Consider the following 27,790-nt stretch of genomic DNA (forward strand, 5'->3'; position numbering starts at 1 on the left):
TTTTAATTTAAACACATATTGTAACTTGAAACTTAAATCAAACAAAAATTCAAGTGTACAAACATCATAACTTAAAGCTTTAATTTTCAGTTCTTTAAACCATAAATCTATTATTCTTAATGGATTAATTAGATGTTCATAACCATAAGCTCTGATACCACATGTTAAACATTCTTTTAACATGAACTCCAAGATCTTAAACATCTATATTAATCACATAATAGAATCATAGAGAGGGTTAAAGTAATACCTCCACTCATTGTAGAAATGATGCTTCTTTGAATGGTTTCTTCTTCTTCAATGGCTTGGCTTGAAGACTTGAAAAAAAACTCTTAGATGATCTTTAGGTGGAAGATAAGGTTTCTCTCCCCTTTCCTATAAACTCTTTTCTTTATGTGTTGATTTTGTTCTTGTGATGATTTGTGATGGATCAAACCATCTATTTATAGGAGGGAAGAGGACCTTACTCCTCATAAGGGTTTTGTCTTCTAATTTCATCTCAAACATCCATCATAGTAGAGATGAAAACAGTGGTGACAAGTGTGAGAACAAGTGTCTAGCATTGCTTCAAACACAACATGCAACTTCACACTTGTTCTCTAATAAGCTTTAGCATGACATGTAGCTTAATACTTGTTCTTATAAGCATAAGCTTCACATGTAGTTTAACACCTGTCCTTTTAGTTCCCAAATGATTAAAAACAAAATATAACAAACCCAATTAAATAACCTACTAACTATAAGACCACATGGGTAAGAAATAATTATTTTCTTACAATGGTTACCCCTTTGAGTAGCGTCCGTAGCTCCTCGTCGTTCCTCACTGCTAACAGAACATGGCGTGGTATGATACGGTTCTTTTTTCTCTCTTGCAGCGTTACCCGCAAGCTCAAGAACCTAGATGGACAACAGATACAAATGATCAGACTTGGAAACTTGTTTAGTTCTGATACATTTCAAATTTGTGGTAAAGGTTTTGCAACAAGTTGATTCAAAAGATGAGATGACATCCAAAAGATGGGTTCTAAACACTAGTTGAAAAGATCAGAACCGTGTTACATCATGATACGTTGACAACTTAGTAATCGTTTTCTATTTGTGACCCGAGAATATATTTGCAAAGAAGTAATATACCCTAAAATTCAGACGAAGATCACATCATCCTAAAATCAAAACTTGATGGTCAACGAAACATATTCGATGATTCCAACGGAATCAATTCAATAGCTGATCTGAATCAGAATATACCTCAGCAGCAAGATACTCGAGGACGGCGGCGAGATAGACCGGAGCTCCGGTTCCAACACGTTTCGAATAACGGCCTTTCTTAAGATACCGACCGATCCTACCGACAGGAAACTGTAGACCGGATTTAACCGACCGGGAAACCGGTTTCTTCTTTGGACCTCCTCTTCTTCCAGCTGCTCCTTTCTTCGTTTTTGTTCCAGAATCCATGACTTTGCCCTTTACTACTTCGAGACGAGAAACTGAATTTGTTTTTGATCTAACCGGAATTATTCAAACAGAGGAGAAATTGCTTTGGTTTGGTTTTATTAGTTGATGAATGTTAGCTTTTGGATTGAATATGATTCAACGGCTACGATTTGCTGATTTGGCTATCTTGGCTTCAATATCTGATACATTTCTATCGTTTTTTTTTTCCTTTTTTGAATCAAATATTTATAATTTTTTTTTATATAACTATTATACTATATTTGTAGTGAAATTTTACCACTTTGAAAAACAATTAACAGAAATAAAACATAGGAAACATTCGAAATAATTGGTAATGCTTGGATGCTTTCTATAGGACACTGATCAATTAGTATCACTGATGATCTCTTGAAGTTACTACTTTAGCTTAGATATCCAAACTAATTTTCATACTTTGTACCCACGTGTATCTGTAATAATCAATGTCCATAACTATTCCTGTAGTTAATGTCTCTTTACCGTTTTGTTTGTGGGTTTCACATTTATGTAACGTATTCACCAACCATATCCAAAAGACATGGCTCTTACCATAATGTTTTACGGATTCAACATTTCACAACCTATCTTGTACTCTTAGTACATCATGTATCAAGCCATACAATTGTTCACATGCATTAGTAGTTAGTACGTAGTATCCATTGACTATCTCTCCGCATCTCTCATTAACCATAACACTCAAGGCTTCTCATTCCCACTTACAATACCATTGTTCTATTAAAGAAAAAATGCAGCAGCGATCTGATCTGATCCAATCTAAATTCATATTATATCTTCTCTACGTCTATATATATATATATATTTAGAAATATACATCTTGTGAAATTACCATATATGTTTAATATTTGTGTCTCATTTAAATCTATCTTATCAACTGGAAATTTTTGACACAGACAATTAAATACATGTTTGCATTCGTGTCGTGTGGTTCTAAAAGGAACGTATAACACAACATTAAATTCCAACGAGACTGACATCTCCTCACATGGGGGAGAAATGTTTGTCCTCCATACAAGAAAAGTAAAAGAAAAAAGATACAATAATTTGGCTTCTTAATTTAATGTTGTAAACAAGCTTATCGTAAGTTTTAAATATTTTGTCAGAACTACATTTATAATATATTCTCATCAAATGCAATGAACTTTTTTTTCTTCTTCTTTCCACTAAGTGCAATGAACCATGGTGGTCAGCGGAGAAGTTACATATAATCGCAATGAACCTTTTTCAACATTAAGAGATTGCAGACGCTTGCAGGAGTAAGTAAGACTATTCAAATACAGTTAATTGTGGTTATTGAATTATGCATCTCCCACACCACATGGACTTATGCCCTTAAACAAATAATAGTTAATACAAATTTTAAGGTCAATATAGGTTTACCTAACAAAAGGTAAACATGCTAGTGTAAAAAGTACAACACATAAGTTTAGATCTGAACCATTTTGACCATGCGCAGAACTTATACTGAACCATTTGACCATGCACAGAACTTAGGCTGAAAAGCTATGCATACATGTTGGAGATATTATTTAGTGTTTCTATTTTGGAAAGAGATTACAAAACTCCTAGCTTTTACGAAAATATTTTGGAAGAATTAGTGTTAATGCTTCTTTCATTTTCGTTCTACCACTTTTGTTCAATCTTTTTGTTTTCATCCTGGTATGATTGATAAATATTCAAGCAGTACTTTGGTGTAAGAAATTTCCAATCAACCTTTTTTTTTCTCCAATCAAACTAATTACTACTATAAAGCAACACGAAATCCACACTGCAACACGAATTCCACACTGCATAAATTAGATTGTACTAAGTGATCATTATTGTACTACATGATCATTAAGTAAAATATGAAAATATATTACAATTTCTTAAAAAATAGAGAATCATTTGATATGTATAAAAAATAAATAATTATACCGCTTTTTTTTTGGTCAACAACTTAAATAAGTTAACTCAAAAAGCTAACGTAATAAATTATTAGTTATTCAACGAATTCAAAGATAAGAAGAAATTAGTTATTCAACTTAAATAAAATAACTTTAAATTAACGAAATTAATGATAAAGAGAAAGAAAAAATTAGAATTATTAGTTATTCAAATTCATGTTTCATTTATTTTTCTCATGTTACTGTTAATTAGTCTTTAATACTATAATAGTAGAATTTACCAATTAATATATGTTCTCAATTCGGATAATTACTGTCTATACCTAACCCATTTGTTTTTCACCCTCTTTTATATAAACAGCCTCTCTCTGCCTCCCGATCTCATCACTCTTACACCAATCTCTCTTTTTTATTTTCTCTCTCTCTCTCTCTCTCTCTCTCTCTCTCTCTCTCTCTCTCTCTCTCTCTTTCCAATCTTTCTAGTCTGAATCCGAAGCTAAAACATGTCTGAGAGACCAAGCCGTCACCAGAGAAGACCTTCTCAGAGCTTCCCGATCTCCCTTGATGACCTCTCCGATATCTCTCTCGCAGTCGCAGCAAGTCCTCCTTCATCCGTTCCTACTCAGCCACCGCGCCACCAGATCCCTCCGCCTTCTCCGGCAGCTCCTCCGGCAAACCACAGCGACAATGTTAGCAAGGATCACAAAGGGAACGTTTCTTCTAATTGATTTCGCTTTACGATTAAGCCTTTTTTTAATTATCGCATAAGCCTTCTTCCTCTGTTTTCTATCTTTCTTTCCGCTTAATAATCAGATTTTGTATGATAATGAATCAAATGTAATTTCGTATTTCGGGTTTATGGTGATATTAATTGAAGAATACAAGGTGAAAACCTAATCATATTTGAATTTATAAATCAAAATCTGGATTAAACAATTTTCTTGATTGTGAAGAAAAATTACTAAAGCCAAAAAAAAACAAATTTCGTGTAACGCTTAAGAAATTACACTAATGCTTAAAGAGTATATGTTATGGTACGGTTGACGTTGACCGAGAGATCCGTGGGTCTTCTATATTGAAAGGTGTAAAAGGGCTTTGAAGTACGAAAAAAATAGTATATTTATATATAAATAGACGCAAACATCAACAATATACTATATATTTTTTCATTGATATATGGATATTTAAACTTTTACTCAAGAGTCAAATATGCTTCTTTCTTCTCTAGTGTGTAGTGTTTACCATTACAATGATGATCTTTAGATGTGTGTGATTTAGTTTTTCTCTTCAAAATTTCCAATTACATATTTCCATATTATTTTTATTTTTATTTTTATTGATTCAACTAGTCAACATACATTTTGGTTTATAAGCTGATAATTAATATTTTGACCAAAAGTAATACTAGTACATTTAGTATTCCTTTAACTGTCAGGGAAAATGTATTGAAAAAAAAAGAAACAAAATGATAATTGATGTCTCCATTGAGCATGCATATACATATAGATCATCTTTATTTTGTCTTTTGAAGTCGAATCTTTATGAAACCTAATATTTATCCATTTAAATGCCAAACGAGAATAGTACAAATTTTTTGTTTGGAATGATTTAACTAAACAAAAGGATTTAAGGGACCAAGTGCAAAGGGTAAGCCATACGTAAAAAAAAAAAAAAATTGTTAAACAAACACTAACCAGAAACGTGAGATTCGACTTTAGTTCTAGTTTATTTGTTCAATTTACGTTTATATATTTTAATATTTATTGAAGAATTTAAATACAAAACAGACAACTCTATCAAATTTTATAAGCTTGAACTGATTTTCGAAGATGACTTAATTGAGTGAAATGTCGTAGCTTAGATGGAGTATCCACTAAACATCTATGTAATAATAGTTATGTAAACGAAAATGATTAAATTCATGTGGCCAGTGGTATTGGTCGCTATAAAGAGTGATCATGTTGCTGGAAATATATATAAGTGTTCGAAATTCCAATTTTGTTTGCCTCAATAATAAATAATGATCTTTACTTCTTCTTTTTTTTTTTAAGTTTTGTTTATAGTATTCTCCATTAGACCGAAAGAAATATTTCCTCCGTTTCATAATATAGGATGTTTTAAAGGTTTTTGTTTGTTTCACAATATAAAATGTTTTTAATTTTTGAGGCAACTTTTAGACTACTTTTATACTCCATCCGTTTCAAAATATAAGATGTTTTAGTGAAAACACGCATATTAAAAAATAGTTACTTTTAAAAAGTTTAAACAATCGTAAACAAGTCTGCATAATATAAAATATAAATTTAATCTAAAAGTTGCATAGAAAGTTGAAAACATCCTATATTATGAGTCGCAGAAACACAAATTTTATCCGGTGGTTTGCTTGACTAGCTTAAGAAAAGCCATAGTCCACGCTAAGAATCTTACCTTGTTTCTTGTGGGCTTTAGATGTCTTCAGGTGATTCAGGCCACGGGGATGGTTCGGGAGATGAGGGGCCGAGACATGAGGGGTTTGAACACCACAATGGGTATTTGTCGACGGAGTCAGAGAGTGACCATGAACCCATCAATCCGAACACGTGGTGTGTAGATCGGAGTTTGCTTGGGGAGGAAGATAATATATCTGTGGAGACTGACCCGTCCGAATGTCCGGAGGAGTTAGAAGAAGTGGAAGAGGATCGGGATGATCGTACCATTGTGTTGGAAATTGGAGAACCTAGTCGTCTTCAAGTTAGAATGGACGAACAAGGGAAGTTCGAGACAATTCCTATTGGAGATTATGGAGAGGCAGAGGTGGAGATTGCCAATAAATTACAAAGCTTGTTGTTGGATCTAGTGGAGGATCGAGATGACAACGCAAACCCGGAGGATCATATGAGGGAGTACCCGGATACAGTCGGGAGGATCCTAGATTTCTTGACGGACGTGTATACGCCCGGAGGTAATGTTGCTGCCAGAAGGAGTGGGGTAACACCCGAGATGGGAAGTACGAGCACTGAGCGACCGGTGGAGGAGAGACCGGAAACCATTGCCAGGATTCTACTGATGTTGGACGAGTTGCACTCGCCGGAGAAAGTAGATGAGGGAGATGGTGAACTAATCGTACCAGAGGTTAAGGAAGAGGAGAGACCAGACCAAGGTGACTGTAGGCCCGAGGAACCAAGGGCAAGACAAGAAAGAGTTGTGGAGGTGATCGATATCATATCGAGTGATGATGAAGGGATTCCGACTTTTGTAGTGGAATCAAGGAGTGACCAAGATCTAATACCGAGAGGTCAGGATCGAGAAGTCGATGTAGACTCGGAGTCTAGAGAGGACGTGAGGCCGAGAGCCAGTTCAAGTCGTGTTGTACAAGACCAAGTCGTACCAGACATGGTGGAGCCGAATCAGATTGTGCCAAGGCGCAACAGTCCCATTCGTGCCATACCTTTGAGGATGGTGTTGCCGGAACCAGAAGAAGAACCTATAGACTCAGATCTGAGAAGGATCGCCAGGACGGCGGAGTTAAGGAGGTTGAACCGGGAACAAAACAGATTCGAAACGGGAGAAAGTAGCTCAAGTGCAAAGAGACAGAGGATGTCTTATCAAGACTTTCATTTGAGGGAGCAACTAGACGCACGACCAGTGACCTTTCAACCGAGAGGCCGGCTGAGAGTAAGAGCCACTGCTCGGAAGAGAGTGACGTACCCAAACCAAGTTCATATGCGGAACCAACCGTACTGTGAGCTGTGTGAAGGAGTTGGGCATTGGACCCGTAATTGTTGGAGAACGGAGTTGAGGCGTATGACAGCACCGGAGAATGTTGAGTGTGATTGGTGCGGTTTGCGAGGGCACTTTTCCTATCGTTGTCCGAACCCTGACCGCTTGAGATATTGGAGGAGGTGTGAGGCTTGTGGAGAGCCGGGACACTTGAACAATCATTGCTGGAGGACTGGACCAGATCGTCTGATGTTCTCAGAACCAAGTAGGTGTACCGTGTGTGGAGAAAGTGGACATTTGCCAGATGGCTGTCCATATCGGGTTGTGCAAGAGAATTTGTACCCATCAAGTCAAGATGTGGGAACGGGGGAGAACCCGTTGGAGCAAGTTGACCGTGTCGAAGGGAGTTCGACCAACCTAGCTAGAACCTCATCGTCTGCCGCCTCTACCGCAACCGAGTCTCCCGCTGAGCCGTCGCCTGATGAACCGCCTAGGTTGTGTGTGTGCACCTGTGAAGTGTGTACCAGGCTTAGGAACCAGTGAAGTGGTTGGGTTTAAGAAAAGGGAAGTTTTCTTTTGAGTGTTGTGTAAGGGTCAGAAAGTTTATCTTTTGTGATCCTTTAGGGCTAACCTTTGTTCTGTTGCCTAGGATTCGAACCCTTTCAAGTTAGCGGCTATGTGTGGTGTAAAACTCGTATCTTTTCCTTGTTTGTGAAAGTACCTTTGGAGTTCTTTAGCCGTTCTGTGGTTTTGTGGTTGTGTTGTTTGTTGTGTGCTTGTTTATGCTAATCGTTGCTTGTTTAATTACTTGCTTGATTTGCTTGAAGCTTTATAGGTTGCATTGTTGATTATTTTCATATAATTAACCTGCATCTTTAATGCGCGATTGATGAGGATTCACGTAAGTAACCACGAAGCTTGATCAAATAAAGAGAAGAAAATCAAGAAAATCTGAGGGGTTTTGATCGAAGAAGAGGAATCAGTTGAGAACCGGGAGGAGTTAAAGCAAATCCTAAGAAATAGGAGGAGCAAAAGTGCTTTACAAACCAATAGAAATTGGCAAAGTGAACCGAAAAAGAGCTGAGAACAGGCAAGGAAGTGCAGAAGTAATGCATGTTCCAAGACCTAAATGCATAAGAGGGTGCAAGAAGATATAAGAGAAAAGGCGAATTTGTCTATGATTAGACAAAGAGAACGCAAGAGGTTAATGGATGGCGAAGGAAGCATTTCTATGCTAAACCAAGGCAGAGAAAAGTAATATTTCTCTAAGCTAAGTAAGGGCAAAGGAGAGAGCATTGTATGCTAAATGGTGAATAAGGAGTGTAAAGTGTAACCCAAGCCTTGAGAGGAAAAGGTTAAAAAGGAGTTGAGTTTTGCGAAATCAACCAAGGGAGGATCAGATGTGAGCAGCATCGGAGACTAGTAAAGTTTCTATTGATCCAAGTATGGCGGAAAGATGATGAAATCATCAAGAGGAAAGCTAAGAGGAGCTAAAAGAAATTGGAAAAAGAGCAAAGATCTCTAAGGAGTAGAGTTAAAAGAGCCAAAAGAAGAAAACGGACAAAAGCTGAAGAAAGAGAAGCTTTAAGTTCGAGAGTTCGAAGGAACGGACCAATGTTAGCATTAAGAAGAGACCTTTAATGCTTGAAAGTTTGGGGAATTATGGAGAAGTAAGTGAATGCTGGAGATGAAGAAGCCTTCCAAAAGCATCAGCGAATGGTGTACGTAGAGTAAGGATAAAATGGAGGAGCCATGACAGAAAATGGACCAAGAAGAAGAAAAAGGAAGTTTATACTTTCAAGTCTGTCTTCGATGGAGTTTTAAGGTGATAGTGATCACAAAATGAGGTCGCAGATGACAAGGAGTAACAACATCCCCAGAAAAGAAGGAGATGGTTGGAGAATTCGGGGACGAATTCTTATAATGGGGGGAGAATGTAATGACCCTCACCAAGGGGTGAAATTCGAAATGAAAATCCATGGGCCAAGGTTGATTAAAGGACATGGAATTAAACCAAAGGAGGAAGGAAGAGGAATTACAGAAGTAATGTCCGAAAAATTCTGAACGAGTTGGAAGATGGCCAATGGTACCGCGTACCATGTACGGACCAGGACGTGCAGTCCGTACCATACGTACCATATGTACCATGCCGGACGTGCTGTACATACTGTCCGGGACGTACCATTTGTACCGTCTGTACTGACCGAGACGTACCATCCGCACAGTCCGGGATGTACTGTCCGAAATGTCCGAAAGTTGCCGAAAGGACCAATGGTGGCCGTAAGCGGAGAGAATGGTCCGGGTAATGCCGAAAGAACCTAAAACGTTCAGGAGATGACCGACGAGGTAAGCGGACGCGAACGTTGGACGAAGGACGAGAGAAGGAGACGGAACTATGGGTTGTGTCGAAGAGAAATTGACCAATCAAAAGACATGCATTCATGCAGAGACAAAGTGGGAGATTTTAATGGATTGTCGCGAGCTGATTGGGGCGTGGATCACACATGCCACATGCAGCCAAAATCTTGCCATTTGTCGATTTCCACTAAGGAGGAAGAAGAGGAGTCTCTTGCCTATAAATAGGCCATTTGCGAGATTGAGAAGGATGTTTTTCTCATTTCTCTCCCAAACTCTTGCCATTTTAAAACTCAAAAGATTTTTCTCTCAAATCCAAGAGAGAAAAATAAAGAGTGATCGCCGAGAGAGAGTGGAGTGGCGAGTGTGAGTTAAGGGAGAAGTAAAGAAGGAGTCTTTGGAGAGAAGGTCTTGCTGTCGCCGAGTCTTTGAGCTGCGGTTCAAGAGGAGACCAAGGGGTACTTAGCGGTTGGAGCTAAGAAGAGAGATCTGATCAAGTGGTGCAGTGAAATCCGAGTTTCCATCATCGGCATAAGGGGTGAGTGCTGCGGTAATGCATGTTTAATTTTGTTGCATGCGGTTCATGGTAGGATAACCATGTGAACGTGAGTGCTGCGGTAATGCATGCATATAGAATTAGTTTAATTCTGTTGCATGCGGATCATGGTAGGCTTTTTGAGAAGGTAACCATGTGCATGTGAGTTTGGTGGTAAAGCATGTAGAGTAGTTGCATGTTCATTTCGGTTTAAAATCGATTGCATGCATTCATGGTAGGATTTATGATAAAATCACCATGCGCAAGTAAGTACATGCATTGATCTCACCTAAGAATGGGTTAAGTGTTAATCCGGTTGCATTTTAAGGAAACAGTGGACTTAAAATTTGGTGAGAAGGTTTTCATGCATCATATGACTTAGCGAGTTTTATTAGCATAACCTGCTTAATAAACCGGTTGCATGCATGAAAGGAGATAGGATGTTTGCAATTTTATGCATATTTTCGGTTGAGGTTAGCTTCATGCTAAGTAAAATTAATGATTTTTAAGTTTAAAACCGAATTTCGTTGCATGCGCATTTTAAATGAGATTTACTTAGTTAAATCAGATCATTTTGGCATGCGGATGGTTGAGTGTTTGCTTAAGTGAATTTAAGCATTTGCATGTATATTTTAATCATAAGATCTTTGAATTTTCATTCTCGTTCTTGATGATTATTGCATGTTGTGTAGCATGATTGTTCTTGCTTGTTGGCTCGACTTTCTTGCTTGTTTCGGTGGTAAGTGTGTTTTAGCAAAGTCTCTTGAATTCGTTTCTTGAGTCTTAGCTAGAAGAAGTGTAGTCGATATATCCGGTTCCATTTGTATGTGGGTGTCTCGTAAGAAGTTTAAAACCACTTACGCGAGACACAGTCACGGCTAACTAGCTATTAGCGTGACCGTTACATGACGATGTAACTTTGGTGGAACTCTGCTGGTTACCTTTGTGGTTTCAGCATGAGAGCTCATGCTAGTTACCGGGAAGGTTTTAGCATGGGTAGTGTGGAGGAACGGAACAGATTATCGAAGGGCCCTAGGTGAAGGAGTCTAGGATGTCAAGAGTCCCTTGTACGATTCTAGCTATCCTTACCTTTTCGTGTGGTGTGGTTAAGAGTCTAAAGTGTTCAAGAGATCATTGTTCCTTTAGTCGTCTTTTCTATGGTTAGCGAGATTAGATCGTCCGAGTAGAGTCGTGTCGTTCTATTTCTTTCTCGCTTGTTTGTTATTGTGTTGTTGTTGGCTTGCTTGTTGATAGCCTAGTCTTGCATAGTGTTGCTTAGACTTGTTATTGTAGGCTTGTTGCCTTGTTGTTGTTTTGCTTCCGCTATAGCTTCTGCTGTGTAGCTTTGATGACTTGCCTTGCTTGTTTGTTTTAACTTGCATTGGGGTAGTCGGGTTGGGAAGTAGTATCTTGTTTAGGATGAAAGGGGTACCCAGGCTCACTGAGTAATCTTAGATTACTCATGATATTGCTTTTGTCTTGCAGGGAAGCCTAAGTGAGTCTAGAGCCGGAGCAAGCTTTAGGGTACCGGATAGGGTTTTTCTTGTGTTTCTTGCAAAACCCTATGTTTTTATAAACATTACCCGACTATCTTTTGTATATTGCTTTAATGTTTTTGTTTTCAAATGCAAAGGACTATTGAAGTAATATACATTCGATTTTGCAAAGGCATGGCAAGTTGCAAATGATACTCGGTCTTGTCCGGGCTGACACAACGCACCAGGCCACGAGGGTTGCAAAGCCTAAGTAGTCTCGGTTGCGGGCGGAGTTGTACTAGGACGAACCGGTCGGGAAGTCTGCAGCTTCCGTCCCTCGACCGGATTAACTCGGTACAATTCCTATCGTGACATTCCGTGGCTGTATCATGGCATGTGTGGTCATAGTACGGTTTGGGGGCGTTACAATGGGTGCTCTTCTAAACATCCTATATTATGAAACAGAATGCATATTTTTTATTATTTATTTTATACAATCTTGTTTCTGATTGATTAAATTTTTTAAAAGTAAAACATCTAATATCTTGAAAAAGATAGTATATTACAGAGGGAAGAAGTGAATAAAGTGGGATCCAATTTTAGCGTGAGAAGATTGAAGATTCCGTCGGTGTTCCCAAAGACAAAAGTTAAACAAATAAATTTGTGAAAAAGTATATAAATTTTGTATAAATATTATCGATCAGACGTTATTTTGTCTCTATCCAAGGAGTTCCTTTTTAATTTTCTTTTCCTATCAGGAAAATATGCTTTTAATTTAATAAATAGTGATGTTACGTTATAAATGACTGAAAAACACATGGTTGTAATAGTTTTCTATATATTTTGGTCAATAAAGGTAAAAGTCGGAGGACAAAAGAAAAAAGTGAAATGACCAGTTACCAAAGCCACAAACTCAATAAACTTTGGGTTAGTGTGTTAAAATAGATATGATATTTTATCCTAATACTAGTCTTTTACTGTATACAGTATAAGTTTGGAAAAATGTCATATTTTGGGCATAGTAATAAGTTTTTTCTAATAAGTTATGATTTCCAAGGAAATAAGTATGGAAACGTGCGACCACGTGGTGAATCACGTTGTCATGGGCCCGGCCCAACATAATACCGTTAAACGGTTATAGTGTGTCGTCGTTATAAAGCACATAATTTTCCCTTTTTTTTAAAGAGGGATATTCCTGACCAGAATATTACTAACCGGAATGAACCGATATCAAGATTGCACCGACCGAGGTAAATTGAACCGAATTAGCCCATCTGATTTCACCAAATCTTATTTTTCTTCTTGGCTCTTTGTTGCTACTTAACTGAAGTTAACTAGTTAAGGTAGGTGAATGGTTTAACACTTCTGATCCCAGTTGCTGAAGCACACACAAAGTCATTCAACAAACACACACGGCTTAGTTAGTCTCTCTGTCTTAAACTCCTAATCTCGAATTAAAATTCTTACCTTAAAAGACAGTTTGGAGTAGTTGTTGTACAGCAAAAAAGTATACCAGATTGCTGCAGGCAAAGATCATAGTCATTCGTTGTACGTTTCACTCTCCTCTCTTTCTTGTTTTTAGCTCTTAGGTTAGAGAAAGTGATCATCTATAGAATAATCAAGTGATGAACAACTCTTCTTTATATATTGTCCATATACTATAAAAAGATTAATTAATACCGTTACATAATCACTCGATAATTTTGGCATATATTAATGCCTAGGGTGGAACGAAACAAGGTACGATGTACATCCCCCTATCTCTGCCTTTTCTTCACTCTTGAGTAACAACAACAAGGACATCTTGGTTAATTTTTAAGTAGTTTCATCAAAGCCCAAGTAGTTCTTTTTAGAAACAGAGTTGATTAGCTTAACGCTGAAATCCCAGAGTTTCTGTGCCAAAGTCTCATCTCTAGCAAGTTTGCTTGGAGTCACTTCGTTGCAGTCTGCAAAGTACTTTCCTGTTACTCCCTTCACATTTGGATGCAAAGCAACATAACATGTTGTAGCTGCTCCCTGCAACATTACATCAAGTATCACAATGTTGTTCTCATATTCGTCTTTATTTAGTATCATAGACATATAGAATTTTAGATTCCTCTAGTATAGTATTAGTACCTGAGGTATATTTTTCCACAAGTAGAAGCTGAAGAACTTCAAGAATCCTGTGAAAAAGATAGTTTGTTTAATATAAAGAGAATAATTTGAAGAAAAACAGAGAAAAAAGGGAAATCTTACTCATTAAAAGAGCAGTGTGTTGGAAGAGATTGGTGAGAATGAGACCAGGGTGAACTGAATTTGCTGTTATGTTTACTCCTTCTTCCTATCAAACAAATGTCCCCAAAAGATTTTTAGTTTTTTTTCTGAAGTGTTCATGAATTTGTGGCAGTTAATATGTGTGTGTGTGTGTGTGAAGGCAACCAGAAATTGACGGGAGAGCTCATTCGCGTGCAATATATTGGCTAGTTTTGATTGTCCATAAGCTCGTTTATCAGAGTAACTGAGAAAAAAAATCAAAAGAAGAAGGTTATAAAGATGCAAAGTGAAAGATTAATATCTAAAGTTTCAAACAAGTCAACAACTATAGAATTTTACCTGCAAATATCATTGATGCTGTCGAACTGGATTCCTTCTTGGTTAGTATAGATATGAGCTACTGATGATAAATTCAAAATCCTTCCTTCAACACCACTGGTTTTAGCTGTGCTCTTCATTGTGTCTAAGAGCAAGTTTGTCAACAGAAAATGACCTATATCGTTTAACATCAACAATTAGTTTTGTTCAATATATCAGGTTTAAATCTCTGAAACTAAGCTTTGTATATAAGATATATAATTTTTACCAATGTGATTTGTAGCAAACTGCAACTCAATTCCATCTTCAGAGAGTTGGTATGGACAGAACATTACTCCTGCATTGTTTCTGCAAACACCAATTTTGTGCAATTTATATTGATAGATTACTCTGATAGTTTACTATATATGCAGATTTTTTTTTTCTTTTCCCTTCACAGATAAACTTATAAGTGAAAACCAAAAAAAAAAAAAAAAAACAGAAAATATTTTTTCTTGCTATAATAAGTAGTAAGTAAATATATCTACCAATCTAGTCATACGTGCGTACTCCATCTCCGTGTTGTTGGGATTTAATAATGGTTCTGAATGGTAGGTAGGTACCAGTACCACAATGAAATATTCACTTTTTTTTTTTAACGGAAAAAATATTCACATTGATAACATATAATTAGCAGTAAAATGTTTGTAAATATATATACTACTAGTCTTTTTCATAGCATTAAACTTTTTTAGAAAAAAAGCTACATAAAAAAAATTATTGGATGTCGTTATTTATTTATTTAACTAACGTAATTAATGCAGGAATGTTAACGAAAACAGTGATAACGTTGTTAATGCTGTTAATGTCATAAAATCTATGATCCATCCAAACGCTAAAACCGGCGGTCCAAACGCTTTAAGCTGATTAAGAGGGAGAGAGAGAGTGTGTGTACATGAGGAGATTGAGAGGGAGATGGAGGGCATGAAATTCACGAACAAAGGCTTTGATGGATTTGAAGGAAGAGAGATCCAAGTGGAGAAGAGTGACACGTGCGTTTGCGTTTTGTCTGAGTATCTCCGTTTTGGCGTTTTCTGCAGCTCTCATGTTTCGTGCACCAATCACCACATGAGCACCTCTCTTCGACAGTACTCTTGCTGTCTCCAACCCTATCCCTCCTGTTCCTCCTATTAATGAAATCATAATCGAATTGGTTAATAATAATTTTGCAGAATCAGTGTTAGCAACGAGTATATGATTCCGTAACGTCATTGCTTAAGATATTTGACATTGAGTATAATATATGAGCCTTTATGCGTTATAAACTTTGCATAGATCATGAAAGTATATATGTCAATGTATGTGAATATATATATGCACCTGTGATGATTGCAGTGAGATGAGTTGCATCAATCCCTTGAGTAACCTCTTCAGCTGTTGAAGCTGAACCAAACCCACTAGGTCCTCTTCTCCCTGTGATTAGTGAATATAATCCCATTTACTTGATTGACCGTTTTCACTTTGGTATTTAGAGATCTTCCCCTCAAGAATCAATGTGGAAGAAAGAGAGAGAGAGAGACAAAGACCAAAGAAGAAGAAGAAGAAGTTTAGGAGAATAAAATGGTACTATGATAGAATCATATTTATAAGTGGCAAAGAGTTTTATACTATATTAATGCTTTTTTTGGTACCTTCTAGTTTTATCGACATTATTATGTGAATCGATCTATGAATACTAAATACACATCACACCTTTCCACACCGATATGTTGAATATTATACTGTTTATACATTTTATTTTACGTGTGTAGATCGATAGTGCATGCACTCTATATCAAATTAAGAAGATGTTCATATTTCTCTATCGCGAGAGGAAAACTTCTCTTTGTCAATTAAGCATGTCATTGTCCTCTAGCAAACCCCGCGATTGGATTCTAAATTGCCGACAGCGTACGGCAGTTGTTTTCTCTCTTAATATTCAAAAAGATACTTTACCATATAAGTTTCCGAATCTATTGTTTATACAATGTGTAGTATTATTGTAGTATTTTCAATGAGACAAGTTACACCACGTATTTTAGCTTTAAGTTCTAGTGGTATTATTAGTGTGATCCTCTCTTTTTTGTGGTTTTAATGTGTCCTCATTTCTCTGAAGTTACAACAAAATAATTTGAATTGTCGTGTAAAAAAAACTATTACTACCTAAGTAAATGTAACATTTTGGGATTAATGTCCATTAAAAAAAGAAAAAGTTAGAGGGTATTAAGGTGACTTAATAGTTAAATGTTGAAAGAAAATAGGGTTGACCAGAATATTAATGAAGGGTTGGTGACAAGCCGTTGGTTACTACTCCATCTATTTCATAATATATCATGTTTTAGAGAGATTTTTTGTTTCATAATATAGGATGTTTTCAAGTTTCTATACAACTTTTTGATTAAGTTAATATTATCTATTATGCAGTATTGTTTCTAATTGGTTGAACTTTTTAAAAATAAACATTTCTTAATTTGTGTACTTTTGTTAAAACATCCTATATTTTGCAACGGAGGGAGTACTATACTGATATTTCAGCTACTTGACATCCTCTTTCTTCACATGTTTCGAGTGAGTGTTTTACCACTTACCCAAACCCCCTCCCTAATATTATGCAGACCGTTTACAGAACCTACTCTACTTGAGAATATAGGTGAGTAATTTAGAAAGTTTTTGACCGGCAGTTAATTAAAAAGATCTTTGTTTAGACACAATTAAATATACAGAATGTATTTATTAATTCTCATAGCCCGTGCTGATAGGATATAGGTGGTCCTTTCACATCCCGTTTCCAAATTCAGAGAATCCAACTACGAGATTTTGGTTATTATTTTTTTTGCCTTGAAAAATTGATTGCTGAGAGGCCTGATAATGACTAGTTAGGTGGTAGATTTACACAAAGGTACACACACCACTATCGAGATTAATGCAATTTTGATAATAACAATAACTATGATTTCTATGTTAGCTAATTATATATTTTGAAAGTGATTTAACTATCAAAAAAAGCCGTATGATGTAAAACAGATGTTTAAACAACTTGTAATGATTATTTGAGGATACTTTTTTTTTTTTTGTTTTTTCAAAGCTGAAGTTAACGTTAGCATTAAATATAACGACTATTACTACTATAATTCAAAAAACCAGGATTCAACTTGCTGACAACGAAATTTATACTGAATGAAACAGGTTCATCACACTTGCCATGCATTGTAGCCCCAGCGAACCGGTTAACAACATATTAACCTACATTACATTATAGCTGCTTTGGTAAAAAAAAAAAAAAAAAAAAAAAAACTAGAGGTGAGGGCATTAACTTACTACGGATCTATCTACCTATTCATATTTTCAGCGGCGAGGGACGAGGGGCACATGACAAACGGCTCTCCACTGCATGGGGAAGTGATGTAAACCATGTGAGATCACTAACGATATTTGACATTTTTTTTTAATCTATATATCGACAACACTATTTACTATGTTTCGCGGTGTGTTATACCAGCGAGATGTTGATGTAGTAGCATATCATTGATTTCAAATCCGTATATTAGTTGTTAAATTGCAAAAATCATCTAACGATTACAAATTTTGTAATTTGTATAGTCGACTACTACGTAAAGTCTCCGCGACGCAAAGATCTGTTTGCCATATTGAGTTGACAGGAAAAAAAAAACATAAAGTTGACTTACAATTATAAATACGCGCCAATGTACGTACAGATACACACTCACATACTAACTACATCTACATCTAGTGCCCATACGGATACAGGTAACGCGTGTGCTTTCACATGTACTTGTCCACATCTTTTTTTTTTTTTTATAGTAAGTCGATGATAAGGATGGGCCAGTGGAGATATTTATGATTCCAAAAAAGGCCCATTTGAGTTTGTGAATGGTGTTTTTAGCGAGCAGTTAGCATGGCATTTGTCGTAATTCTCGTCAAGATTTGTAACGGTACTAGGCTATTAACCCATACTGATACAGAAGAGTATACGGCGGAGAAGTAAATGATTTCACACCGCAAGTTATATATCAAGAAGCCATCCCATATTATACATTAAGATACGGTTTATTACGAAGTAAAATATATTCAGTAATGCTCTATGAAACATACAACAAGCCAAGTGTTTCATCATGAGATCAGAGAAAAAATACGTTTGTGGTCCTTTATCTTGCGAAGCGAAATTTTCGCCTCTACGAAGATCACACAGATCCTGGACACATTAAATCAACGGTGCTAGAATCACACATAACTCATACTCCGTTGCTGCTGACCCAAAACAATAAGTCAAGATAATGTTATTGGTTTGTGGTCGTAAGCTTAAATTTATTTCCCCCCCCCCCCCCCCCCCCCCCCATTAAACAGACTGCTTTAATGGCAACACTCAAGACAAGGTCTCTTATATATCTATCGGTTGTTGTAGTGTCACCAACTTTACCATTACAGAGAAAGCATGACTTAGGTGCGATTGGTACTAATCACACAAATCGCTCCCAATCGCTTCCAACCCCTTAAAATCACTTAATTTCAAGAGCTGCTTGTGGTTGCGGTTAGATTTATTATTCTTTTTTTTTTAACTTAAAACAAATCAATGATACTGAAATATTTTTTTATATATCTTCTATCTAGCCATTTTATCAATTAAAGATGAGAGAAAATGAAGTACGGATACGATCGAGTAGATTAGAAAATAAACAATTATACAATAAAATAAGATTCTAATTAACAGTAACCCGGAAAACTTGATGTAATTTAATGGCACATCGCATATAAGTTAAAAACATCTAAATAAATATAACATTTCATTAAAAATTTAAGAAAATAAGATTATTTGTGAAAAAAATAAAACAAATCACCAATGACTCTTCTAAACTCTCCTTTCAGTATGAAATTTATTTGTTTTTCGAATAATTATTTTAGTATTTTAATTAATTTTATTTATAAATCAAGTTTAATAAAAAATTTGGTGTTTTAAAACATGTATATAAATTATATATTACATTTATTATGTTTTAACCGCTATTTCATTCGCTGGTCAACCAGTCGTAAAACTCCTGCAAACGCATCTATTTTAAAACATTAAACCAGTCATTCTAAATATTTAATAATGCTTGAAATCGCAACCATCCGTTTCCACAATTTCCTGCAACCGCAACCGCAAACGCTACTTTCGAACCGGCCAGAGCCCTAAGAGTTGGTCAACATTATTAATGGACTTTTAAATTGGCCCATATGTGAGGCCGTAGATATATGATTACGATTGGCCCATTAAGAATTCATTGGGTCTATTTTGCAAAGAAAGAATTTTAGCGAAACAAGACAACATTTACTAAACTTTCAAGCACTATATTGGAATTCTATCGAGAAGATATTATAACAATTTTTCTGTCTCTCTCTGTCTCTCTCTCTCTCTCTGAGCGTTGTTTTCATCTCTCTCACACTGCAGCAAAACCCTAGCTGCTCATCTCTAAATCCGGAACCAGAAGAAAAAGATCCGGCGAAGATGTCAGGTGGCTTGGATATGTCACTCGATGACATCATCAAATCTAATCGAAAACCTACTGGATCTCGTGGCCGAGGAGGCGTTGGTGGTAATAGTAGCGGAGCTCGCGGAGGATTCAACAACGGCTCCGGTTCCAATTCCGGTCCGTCTCGTCGGTTTGCTAACCGCGTAGGAAACAGAACGGCGCCGTATTCAAGGGTCAGCCATTGATTTTTATATCTCCCCTTAACCTTCTTCCTTCCAGAATCAGAGAATTCAAATTAGGGTTTTTTTTTTCAAAAAAGTTGAGATCTGTTTTCGTTTCTTCTTTGACGAACAAAACAGCCGGCGATACAACAACAAGCTCAAGACGCCATGTGGCAAAACGATGTTTTCGCGACGGATGCGAGTGTGGCGGCGGCTTTTGGGCATCAAGCTGCTCCTATCGTTGGTGGCTCCTCATTCGAGACTGGAACTAAGCTCTACATTTCCAACTTAGACTATGGTGTCTCCAATGAGGATATCAAGGTCTGTCTTCAACTTTCGAATTCATACTACAATAGATTCAGCCTTAACTAGGAGAAGCCTTTAGTGTGTTTGGAGCAGATACGATACTTGAGCCCTTTTCTAATTTCGACTTGTGTTTGTTTGTAGGAGCTTTTCTCAGAGGTTGGTGACCTTAAGCGGTATGGGATTCACTATGATAGGAGTGGAAGATCGAAGGTACTTTATAAATTAGCTTTCTTTCTGCTTTTAGGGGTTTAGGAATTAGGATCAATTGGCTTTGTCCTGATCAATTGTGAAAACCTATGCTTTCTTTCAGGGTACTGCTGAAGTTGTTTTTTCTAGGCGTGGTGATGCCTTGGCAGCTGTCAAGCGTTACAACAATGTTCAATTGGATGGGAAACTGATGAAGATTGAGATTGTTGGAACTAATCTTTCAGCTCCCACTCTTCCTCCAATGCTTGCTCCAGCTCAGATTCCTTTTCCTACTAACGGGATACTTGGGAACTTTAATGAGAACTTTAATGGCAATTTCAATGGGAACTTCAATGGAAACTTCAGGTTTGTGCTGTTTCCAGTTTAGTAATTGCTTTGTTAAATATGAAGTCTTATAGGGAAACTTCCTGATATCATTTGCTTATTTTTATACTTTTAATTTGGTTAAACTGGAGTCAGCTAAGTGTATTCTGATGCGTTGATTACATGAACCCTTTCACATATTTAATATTTTTGATATGGTTGAAACAGAGGAAGAGGAAGAGGGGGTTTTGTGGGACGGCCTCGTGGTGGTTTTGGCGGAGGTAATTTCCGAGGTGGTAGGGGAGCTAGAGGACGTGGTGGTCGTGGCAATGGAAGAGTACGTGATGAAAATGTATCTGCAGAGGATCTTGATGCTGAGTTGGACAAGTACCACAAAGAGGCAATGGAAACAAGTTAAAAAAGGGGAGACAAAAGTCTATTGCATGTCTACATGTATTCCTTCCGTTAGTGCACGATATGCTTTTGTATTAGTATGATCTTTAGATTGATGTCAATGGGTCTGACACCATTGATTAGCTTTTTTTTCTTTCTTCTTTCTATTTGTGAGCTTTTTAGCTTTTGCAGTTGAGGTCCGAGAAACAGCATTGTGTGTACCGTGGAACTCAGACTCTTCTAAAGTGTTTATTCAAAACACATATCCATATACTGGTCTCTTGGTAGTGTTTAAGCAGATGATGAAGCTGAGAAAGTTCTGGTGGCAGAGCACCGTAATTTCAAATAATTATCTACCGTTTTCTTTGGAGGTACGGTTTCTGTTAATATCAATGTTCTTAGTTGTTCAGTCAGAGTCGGATTTAAGTGCATATGAATGAAATTGAAATTGCGTGAGATAGAAACGGTGTCATATTCTTCTTTCCCTTCGACTTGTACATTTGGCGAATTTAACAGTTCTTTTTTCGGCTTAGTTACGAAATGGATTTGGTGCAGAAAAGTGGATTGGTTGTTGGTATTTTTTTTTTTTTTGGCGCAACATGTGATATTTTTGTTGGAACAATAAAAAATGTAGTGTGGAGTGGTGTGAAAATGAGATGAATCTCATATCATCTCTTCAGCAAAATTTTATTCAGATTCTGCTGTAATCATATCAAGGCATTGGAATTAAGTTGTAGTTTTTCAGATTTTGTAATCATATCAAAGCAAATGAGATCTACTAAAAATTTACTCTGTCAATCTGAGATATTAGTGGAACGCGATAACATAAATAATATGTTACAAAGCTACAAATCCTGAGAGCTTTTACGACCAACCAAAATAAAACATAAATATATATTACAAAGCTACAAATCCTGGGAGAGTTTTTACGACCAACCAAATAATTACAGGGTCAGACTAAGAGACCACAACCTAATATTAGTTACCGAAGTTTGAGATAGTGTATTTGATTTTCAACTTCTTGGCTTTCGACGATAAGATCCTTTTCCTACAAAAAAGAATACAGACAAAAAAATTGTATTATGGTGAAGCCCCAGTTCATCAAAAACAGCTTTAAAGAACGAACCTTTTGATGGAGTTGGGTTAGTTTCATGACCGCCCTTTACTTCGATAAGTTTCCGACTCTGCAAAACCAGACAATGTTAAGGCTCTGTTTCCGTGGTTGGTGTAGTGTTCAAGAATAAAATCACAAACCAGATCATAAACAGGAATTTGGTTGCGCCAATACTCTAGTGATGACACAAGCACCCTTCCTGCAAAAATATTAAACAAAAACCTTCTCAACTAAATGCTTTCAACAGATCCCTTTGGAAGTGAAGAAGTTCTACTCTCTATTAACCTGATCTTGACCGTTTCTGTCCCAATGAATCAGTAGACACCGCATTGGTCTTCTGCTTCTTCACTTTGTTATCCGGTGTTACCTTTAAATTACATAACAACAAGAGCATCAACTACTATCAACCAACAACATGAATAACATAGAATTATTGGTTACAAGGTATCATCATTATATTTCATATTTGAATTGATGATTCCCAGAATGTGAGATGTGACAAAAGAGGAAATGGTTACCTCCACATCAAAGTCAATCTTCCTCTTTGTGTTTCCCCATGACAAGTTTTCTTCACTTTCACATGGAAAGTTCTCCTCAGCTGCTTGCAAGTCTGTTTTAAGAGTCCTTTCGCTTTTCTTTGAATTTGCTTTCTTTCCAGGCTTGCTGCTATTATTCAAGTCTTTCGAAGGCAGAGATGTCTTTGTTTCCTTCACTCTACCTTTTCGCTTTTCTGAAGTCAGTGATTCTTTAGTCGCATCCGTACTTGTTAGTTTTCCAACGCCATCTGTACCAGAATGCCTTCTACCACATCCATCCACCGGTGATATCACATCATCATTGATACCCACACATTCATCTCTTACTACGTCATCGCTCTTAGCATTATTCACACCTTCCTTACCACCATCTTTATCATTAGTAGTCGGATTCTGGGGTTTCCTTTTGTTCGCTGCACTTTTGACTTTGGTCGCAGAACAATGACTAGGTTCTACTACATTGCTGGTTTTTTTAAGGGTCTTGCGGCTTTTCTTCGATATTCCTTTCCTTCCAGGTTTGCTACTCTTATCTAAGTCTTTAAACAGGGAATGTGGAGATGCCTTTGTTACCTTAAGTTCACTGTTTAGCTCTTCTGAAGTCAGTGGTTCTCCAGTAGCACTTGTACTTGTTACTTTAACCACATTATTATCTGCATCGGTACGGTTTCTACCAGATCCATCAGCTGGCGATATCACTCCATTATCAATAGCCTCACAGTTATCATTTTCTACATCGCCGCTCCTAGCCTCATCCAAACCTTCACTACCACGATCTCCATCATTCGTACTGTCATCGAGTTTTCTTTCACCGTCTTCATGATTGAAAACCTCGCATTCATCTCTAAGTTCACTTTTTTGCTGTTCTGAAGTCAGTGATTCTGCAGTAGTAATCGTACTTGTTACTTTATCAACAATATCTGCACCAGTATGGTTTCTACCAGATCCATTAGCTGGCGATACCACTCCTATATCGATAGCCTCACAAGTATCATTTTCTACATTTCCGCTCTTAGCCTCATCCAAACCTTCACCACCATGATCTCCATCATTAGTAGTATTGTGGACTTCACTCGATTCAAGTATCCTTTGGTCCTCTACACTTTTTCCACCAAATCTTGTTTGCAGATGAAGGGACTTTCTCCTTGCAGTAATTTTATATCTTGGTCTAGAACCATCTTCAGTATTAGTAGTAATCTCTGCTGCATTCGTGTCAGTCACATTGCTTTCATCTCTTCCCTCTGCTGGACTATCTTCCTCTAGATTCTCTTTATTGTTCTTACATGGAGATAAAATAGGATAAGAAGCTGCAAAACAAACCACATGAGAACTATAAGTAATTTATCAGAAAAAAAAAAAAAAAAAAACATACACGCATAAAGATGTTGCTTCAACTCCTAACCTTTACCAATTGTCGAAGAGACGGTATTGGTATCAGTGCCTAAGGAGACTCCTCCTCCAAAGCAATTGTTACAAAATTGTTCCCAGCAAGGAGGAAACCCGAAGATGAATTCACGGGAAATCTAATCCCACAGAACAAATCAAAGTCAGTCAAAAACATATATGTGTTCTACTTTCTCTTAATAGCTCAAAGTTACACAAGAAGTAAAAAGCAAAACCATTAGATTACCTCAGGGGTAAACCCATTTTTAACAAGGCGTTCCTTGTTAATAAAACCTCGGAGAGTGATATAGATTCCATCAGATGCTAAGAGCGTGAAAACATCTAAAGCTTTGATGATTGGAGAAGATGTAAACACACGCACTGCTCCTTTCCTATTTAAGCCAAAAAAAATCGAAATTTCAGTAAAACAAAAATCGAAATTTCAGTAAACAATGAAACCCAGAAAAAAGGTTGGGATGTGTCTTACTCGACGGGATCTTCGATTCCGGCAACACCAAATCGTTTGCCTTCGACTTCCTTTGGGCATTTTACCAACCACCAATCTCTCAGGACAACCTATTTTACATAAACCACAGATGAATACATAAAAACACACGAAAGAGGAGATGAAGTAAAAAAAGCTGACTCACCCTTTTCTGGGAGTACGACTTCGAACCATCGTCTTCGAGATTTGGTTCCCGATGCTCAGCCATGGAGCTTGATACTTTCTCACTGAGCCCTATGAGGAAGATTCGGATTTCGAGATTAGATTTTTTAGGGTTTTCACTATTTAGAACAATGGGGCTGGAAAAATTGCTTTGGCGGGAAAAAATATTATTATCCGGTTTAGATACCCGGTTAGGTTTAATGTTTACTTTACTCACTGTGTGTATTTTGGTTCTCCTTTTCTGGTTTTTAGATTCTCCGGTTTAGTTTTTTAGAAATTTGTACTACACACTAACTCTCTTTATGAAGGAAAACAATATGTCAAACTCAAAGTTTGGTCAACACACAAAAGTAGAAACACTAGGCAATGTAAACATAAAAATTATAGATAGATTCTCCAACGTATACGTACTCTCACAAACAGTTTCAGAAGAAGACAAATATACTCAAAAGAATTGGAAAACTTCTGAACCGGATCGAGAAGATTCATGAGTCGTCCCTGTTACAGTTATGCTTATATATGTAGTCATTTTGGTTTCAGTAAACGTCTGGAGGCAGATTCCCTGAGAAAGAACTTTGTTTTTGTTGTTGTGACCTTTGAAGATGGAGTTTCAAGGCGTAGTTGCTTAGCTGATCATTGATTTTGACATACGAAAACAAAGGATAAAATCAGTTTAACTGTTAATTGATTGATTGATCGACAAGATTGATAGTTCGATAGTTACCTCTAGCTTATGAACCTGTTCTTGGTATTGCCCCACCACGCCTTTCAAATGATGTACTTCTTTGGCCTTCTCTTCGTTTTCAGAGCTACGCTGGTGTTGACTCGCAATGGCCCGTTTCAAGATTTGGTTATCATTGATCAAACTCTGTAGAGTGTCCTTTAATGACGCATATTCAAGCTGCAGAAGAATGACAGCTCTAATTCTGTTATCATCTAAGCCCAAGCAAAAATCTGAGCATTATCAAATGTCATAATATAAGTTTTATACCTTCTTTGAGGCATTGGTGTTGTGCTTAATGATTCTCTCTACAGCTTCTAAGATCACCACAACACGTTGCCTCATATCATCAATGTTTTTCGCCTTTGACATCTCGGATACAAGTCTATCGACCCATTTAGCTCCGTCAACCATATCCTCATCCCTCCAACTTCCCACAGAACCATCAACGGAGCTACTAGCGTCTGTTCTATCCAAATTGCCATTGAAGGAAATTGAGCTCAAACTCTCTTTTGCCTCTTCAAACACATTGTTCTTGTTGCTCAGAACCTCTCTGACAAACTAATTCAAAATCCCACCAAATAAACAAAGACTACATAAGCAACAAACTCCATGAACATTTTTTCTCACATTCCATATAGCACACAGTAACATTGACTAATGTTGCATCAAGTGCCTCTATACAATCCGTTAGATTTGTTAGTCGAAGACAAACCAATCAATACCTCAAATAGATACACAAAACTGTCACCTAGTTCATTTCATGAAAGGAACACTTGTTTCAACACTGTACACACCAATCAACACAACGAAAAGAGCTATTTGTTCATCGGTTAAAAATGGAAACTTTATCACGCGTATAACGAACGAACCTCAGGGATCCATGGTAGGGAACATATGGATCAAAGATGCAACCGGGTCATCGGATCCAGAGCCGGTTTCAGAAGAACGGATCGGCGATCCAAAGGTGGACCATTTGGATCTCTTATTGGTCGGGGAAGATGAAGAGCCGAAGTAATCATCATACCCAACCCGTTTACCGCAAACACCTGTAGACATTTTGTAACGCAGAGCAAATTATCCTAAAACCCCCTCAAAGGATTTTACTTTTTTTTTTGACAAAAGATGAAAAACCCCTGAATCTGAAAGTTCGATCTGGGATGATTATTGATCAAAGAAGTTGTTCTAATCGATTAGGGAACTTGTGTAATTTTGAAAGGGAGAGAATTTGCTAAAAGTTTTAATTTGGGGATATGAACCTAATAGTAATTCCCAGCCATTGCTAAAGTATTATTACACAGTGAAGAAGAAAGAAGATGAAGACGAAACAATTTTATGTAGACGTTAGATATTGTTTTAGTTGATGATTGAGTAACAAAGTGGCTGTAGTTTAGTGGTAAGAATTCCACGTTGTGGCCGTGGAGACCTGGGCTCGAATCCCAGCAGCCACACTTTCTTTTTTCCTCATTTTTACCTTACTTATAAAACGACGACGTTTATATTTGTACGAAACGACAACGTATTGAGTCAACTTTCTCCTTAATCAGTCAGAGTCTTCTTCGATCTGCTTGGTAGAGTCGAGAGAGAGAGAGAGAGAGAGAGAGAAGAAGCATTGAAGCAAGGCTGTTGTTGGAGCTCTCGAAGGTAAATATTCAGAGATTGACTTTGGTTTTGTGGTCTTGTTCTCAAATAAAAAATGGTTGTGAATTTGTGGATCTTAGGCTTGACGTAGAGATCTGATGACACTCTTTGTTAACTGCTGTGAGGTTCAATCAATGTCGTTTTTTTTTTGGGTTGGGTATTCCATTGTTGATGTCTTTGATAATTCAGATCCTTTCTCATGTCTGTATTTTTGAATTCTCGATCAAGTTTTTTAAAATGCTCAATCTCGATCTTATGTTGTGGATATATTCTTGTTATATGATCCTAATTTTGTGAGCTATTTGGTAGTGTCTGGTAGATAGAAAATACATGTTAAAAAGTGTGGATTCGTTGGTGATTTCTGCAAGTTTTGTCAAAGTCTGATTACCAATGGCTTCTCTCATATATTTTAAATTGATTGATGTGGTGGTGGTGTTACAGATGTTTGACGACCAAGACCTCGGCTTCTTTGCCAATTTTCTGGGGATTTTCATCTTCATAATGGTCATTGCATACCATTTCGTGGTGGCCGAACCAAAATTCGAATGATATTTTGAGGTTTCATCTTTTGTTGGTTTCTTCTACAAAACACTTATTATAAATGTGACCGGAATCAACCTGTTGTATTTAGCATTCCGTAGGGCTTAATGTTTTGCTACTAGATGAGTAATCACTGTATCTCAACAATGTGGGTTTTGATGGATATAAGAGTTAAAAGACTAATTTTTTCCTTAGTGCTTCCATTATGCAAGTTTTGGTTTGCAAGCTTTGTGTTGAGAGCATATTAGCATACTGTATGC

At 37.0% G+C, this 27,790-nt stretch overlaps 6 protein-coding genes, 1 non-coding gene and 1 pseudogene across 8 annotated transcripts; 4 read left to right on the top strand and 4 right to left on the bottom strand.

Annotated features, from left to right (window-relative positions):
* On the bottom strand, positions 1-1,514 carry LOC104708887 (putative histone H2A.4). The gene is made up of 3 exons (XM_087460412.1): positions 1,249-1,514; positions 777-897; positions 1-498 (listed from the first exon to the last, which is right to left on the bottom strand). Exons 1-3 carry the CDS (start codon positions 1,453-1,455, stop codon positions 464-466), a joined length of 363 nt encoding a protein of 120 aa, XP_087316538.1. The 5' UTR covers positions 1,456-1,514; the 3' UTR covers positions 1-463.
* Positions 1,515-3,762: 2,248 nt separating this feature from the next.
* LOC109126012 (uncharacterized) lies at positions 3,763-4,293 on the top strand. The gene has a single exon (XM_019228980.2). It carries the CDS (start codon positions 3,881-3,883, stop codon positions 4,103-4,105), a length of 225 nt encoding a protein of 74 aa, XP_019084525.1. The 5' UTR covers positions 3,763-3,880; the 3' UTR covers positions 4,106-4,293.
* Positions 4,294-13,064: 8,771 nt separating this feature from the next.
* Positions 13,065-15,867, bottom strand: LOC104708889 (short-chain dehydrogenase TIC 32 B, chloroplastic-like). The gene is made up of 8 exons (XM_010425546.3): positions 15,375-15,867; positions 14,950-15,181; positions 14,284-14,363; positions 14,037-14,190; positions 13,863-13,941; positions 13,680-13,764; positions 13,560-13,606; positions 13,065-13,457 (listed from the first exon to the last, which is right to left on the bottom strand). Exons 1-8 carry the CDS (start codon positions 15,490-15,492, stop codon positions 13,257-13,259), a joined length of 996 nt encoding a protein of 331 aa, XP_010423848.1. The 5' UTR covers positions 15,493-15,867; the 3' UTR covers positions 13,065-13,256.
* A 3,444-nt stretch (positions 15,868-19,311) lies between these two features.
* LOC104708890 (THO complex subunit 4B) lies at positions 19,312-21,202 on the top strand. Its single transcript, XM_087460947.1, has 5 exons — positions 19,312-19,734; positions 19,861-20,043; positions 20,170-20,238; positions 20,339-20,580; positions 20,767-21,202. The coding sequence occupies exons 1-5, from the start codon at positions 19,537-19,539 to the stop codon at positions 20,954-20,956; spliced, it is 882 nt and encodes a 293-aa protein (XP_087317073.1). The 5' UTR covers positions 19,312-19,536; the 3' UTR covers positions 20,957-21,202.
* A 536-nt stretch (positions 21,203-21,738) lies between these two features.
* Positions 21,739-24,761, bottom strand: LOC104708891 (kinetochore-associated protein KNL-2 homolog). Its single transcript, XM_087460946.1, has 9 exons — positions 24,612-24,761; positions 24,449-24,537; positions 24,209-24,353; positions 23,981-24,101; positions 22,564-23,885; positions 22,331-22,412; positions 22,186-22,244; positions 22,058-22,115; positions 21,739-21,979 (listed from the first exon to the last, which is right to left on the bottom strand). Exons 1-9 carry the CDS (start codon positions 24,672-24,674, stop codon positions 21,945-21,947), a joined length of 1,974 nt encoding a protein of 657 aa, XP_087317072.1. The 5' UTR covers positions 24,675-24,761; the 3' UTR covers positions 21,739-21,944.
* A 236-nt stretch (positions 24,762-24,997) lies between these two features.
* Positions 24,998-26,545, bottom strand: LOC104708893 (uncharacterized; annotated as a pseudogene). The gene is made up of 4 exons (XR_015563310.1): positions 26,205-26,545; positions 25,620-25,910; positions 25,353-25,529; positions 24,998-25,257 (listed from the first exon to the last, which is right to left on the bottom strand). The product of XR_015563310.1 is annotated as an uncharacterized LOC104708893 (transcript).
* A 183-nt stretch (positions 26,546-26,728) lies between these two features.
* On the top strand, positions 26,729-26,800 carry TRNAH-GUG (transfer RNA histidin (anticodon GUG)). The gene has a single exon. It is a non-coding gene; the product is annotated as a tRNA-His (tRNA).
* A 631-nt stretch (positions 26,801-27,431) lies between these two features.
* LOC104708894 (dolichyl-diphosphooligosaccharide--protein glycosyltransferase subunit 4B) lies at positions 27,432-27,724 on the top strand. Its single transcript, XM_087460948.1, has one exon. The coding sequence runs from the start codon at positions 27,432-27,434 to the stop codon at positions 27,537-27,539; it is 108 nt and encodes a 35-aa protein (XP_087317074.1). The 3' UTR covers positions 27,540-27,724.
* Positions 27,725-27,790: the final 66 nt, after the last annotated feature.

Source organism: Camelina sativa, chromosome 8 (assembly GCF_030686135.1).
Source record: "Camelina sativa cultivar CO46 ecotype springtype chromosome 8, ASM3068613v1".
Lineage (NCBI taxonomy): Eukaryota > Viridiplantae > Streptophyta > Magnoliopsida > Brassicales > Brassicaceae > Camelina > Camelina sativa.

What these genes read in the sequence shown, in the direction of transcription:
- LOC104708887 (XM_087460412.1), bottom strand. Translation starts at nt 1,455, where the DNA reads ATGGATTCTGGAACAAAAACGAAGAAAGGAGCAGCTGGAAGAAGAGGA. An exon ending in TCGAGTATCTTGCTGCTGAG is followed by an intron (nt 898 to 1,248) that starts GTATATTCTGAT and finishes TTGTCCATCTAG; the next exon opens with GTTCTTGAGCTTGCGGGTAA. An exon ending in TACTCAAAGGGGTAACCATT is followed by an intron (nt 499 to 776) that starts GTAAGAAAATAA and finishes TGGATGTTTGAG; the next exon opens with ATGAAATTAGAAGACAAAAC.
- LOC109126012 (XM_019228980.2), top strand. Translation starts at nt 3,881, where the DNA reads ATGTCTGAGAGACCAAGCCGTCACCAGAGAAGACCTTCTCAGAGCTTC.
- LOC104708889 (XM_010425546.3), bottom strand. Translation starts at nt 15,492, where the DNA reads ATGGGATTATATTCACTAATCACAGGGAGAAGAGGACCTAGTGGGTTT. An exon ending in GTTTGCTACAAATCACATTG is followed by an intron (nt 14,191 to 14,283) that starts GTAAAAATTATA and finishes TAAACGATATAG; the next exon opens with GTCATTTTCTGTTGACAAAC. An exon ending in ACACACTGCTCTTTTAATGA is followed by an intron (nt 13,607 to 13,679) that starts GTAAGATTTCCC and finishes TCTTTTTCACAG; the next exon opens with GATTCTTGAAGTTCTTCAGC.
- LOC104708890 (XM_087460947.1), top strand. Translation starts at nt 19,537, where the DNA reads ATGTCAGGTGGCTTGGATATGTCACTCGATGACATCATCAAATCTAAT. An exon ending in ATAGGAGTGGAAGATCGAAG is followed by an intron (nt 20,239 to 20,338) that starts GTACTTTATAAA and finishes GCTTTCTTTCAG; the next exon opens with GGTACTGCTGAAGTTGTTTT. An exon ending in AACTTCAATGGAAACTTCAG is followed by an intron (nt 20,581 to 20,766) that starts GTTTGTGCTGTT and finishes TGGTTGAAACAG; the next exon opens with AGGAAGAGGAAGAGGGGGTT.
- LOC104708891 (XM_087460946.1), bottom strand. Translation starts at nt 24,674, where the DNA reads ATGGCTGAGCATCGGGAACCAAATCTCGAAGACGATGGTTCGAAGTCG. An exon ending in AGATTGACTTTGATGTGGAG is followed by an intron (nt 22,413 to 22,563) that starts GTAACCATTTCC and finishes TGTAATTTAAAG; the next exon opens with GTAACACCGGATAACAAAGT. An exon ending in ACAGAAACGGTCAAGATCAG is followed by an intron (nt 22,245 to 22,330) that starts GTTAATAGAGAG and finishes ATATTTTTGCAG; the next exon opens with GAAGGGTGCTTGTGTCATCA.
- LOC104708894 (XM_087460948.1), top strand. Translation starts at nt 27,432, where the DNA reads ATGTTTGACGACCAAGACCTCGGCTTCTTTGCCAATTTTCTGGGGATT.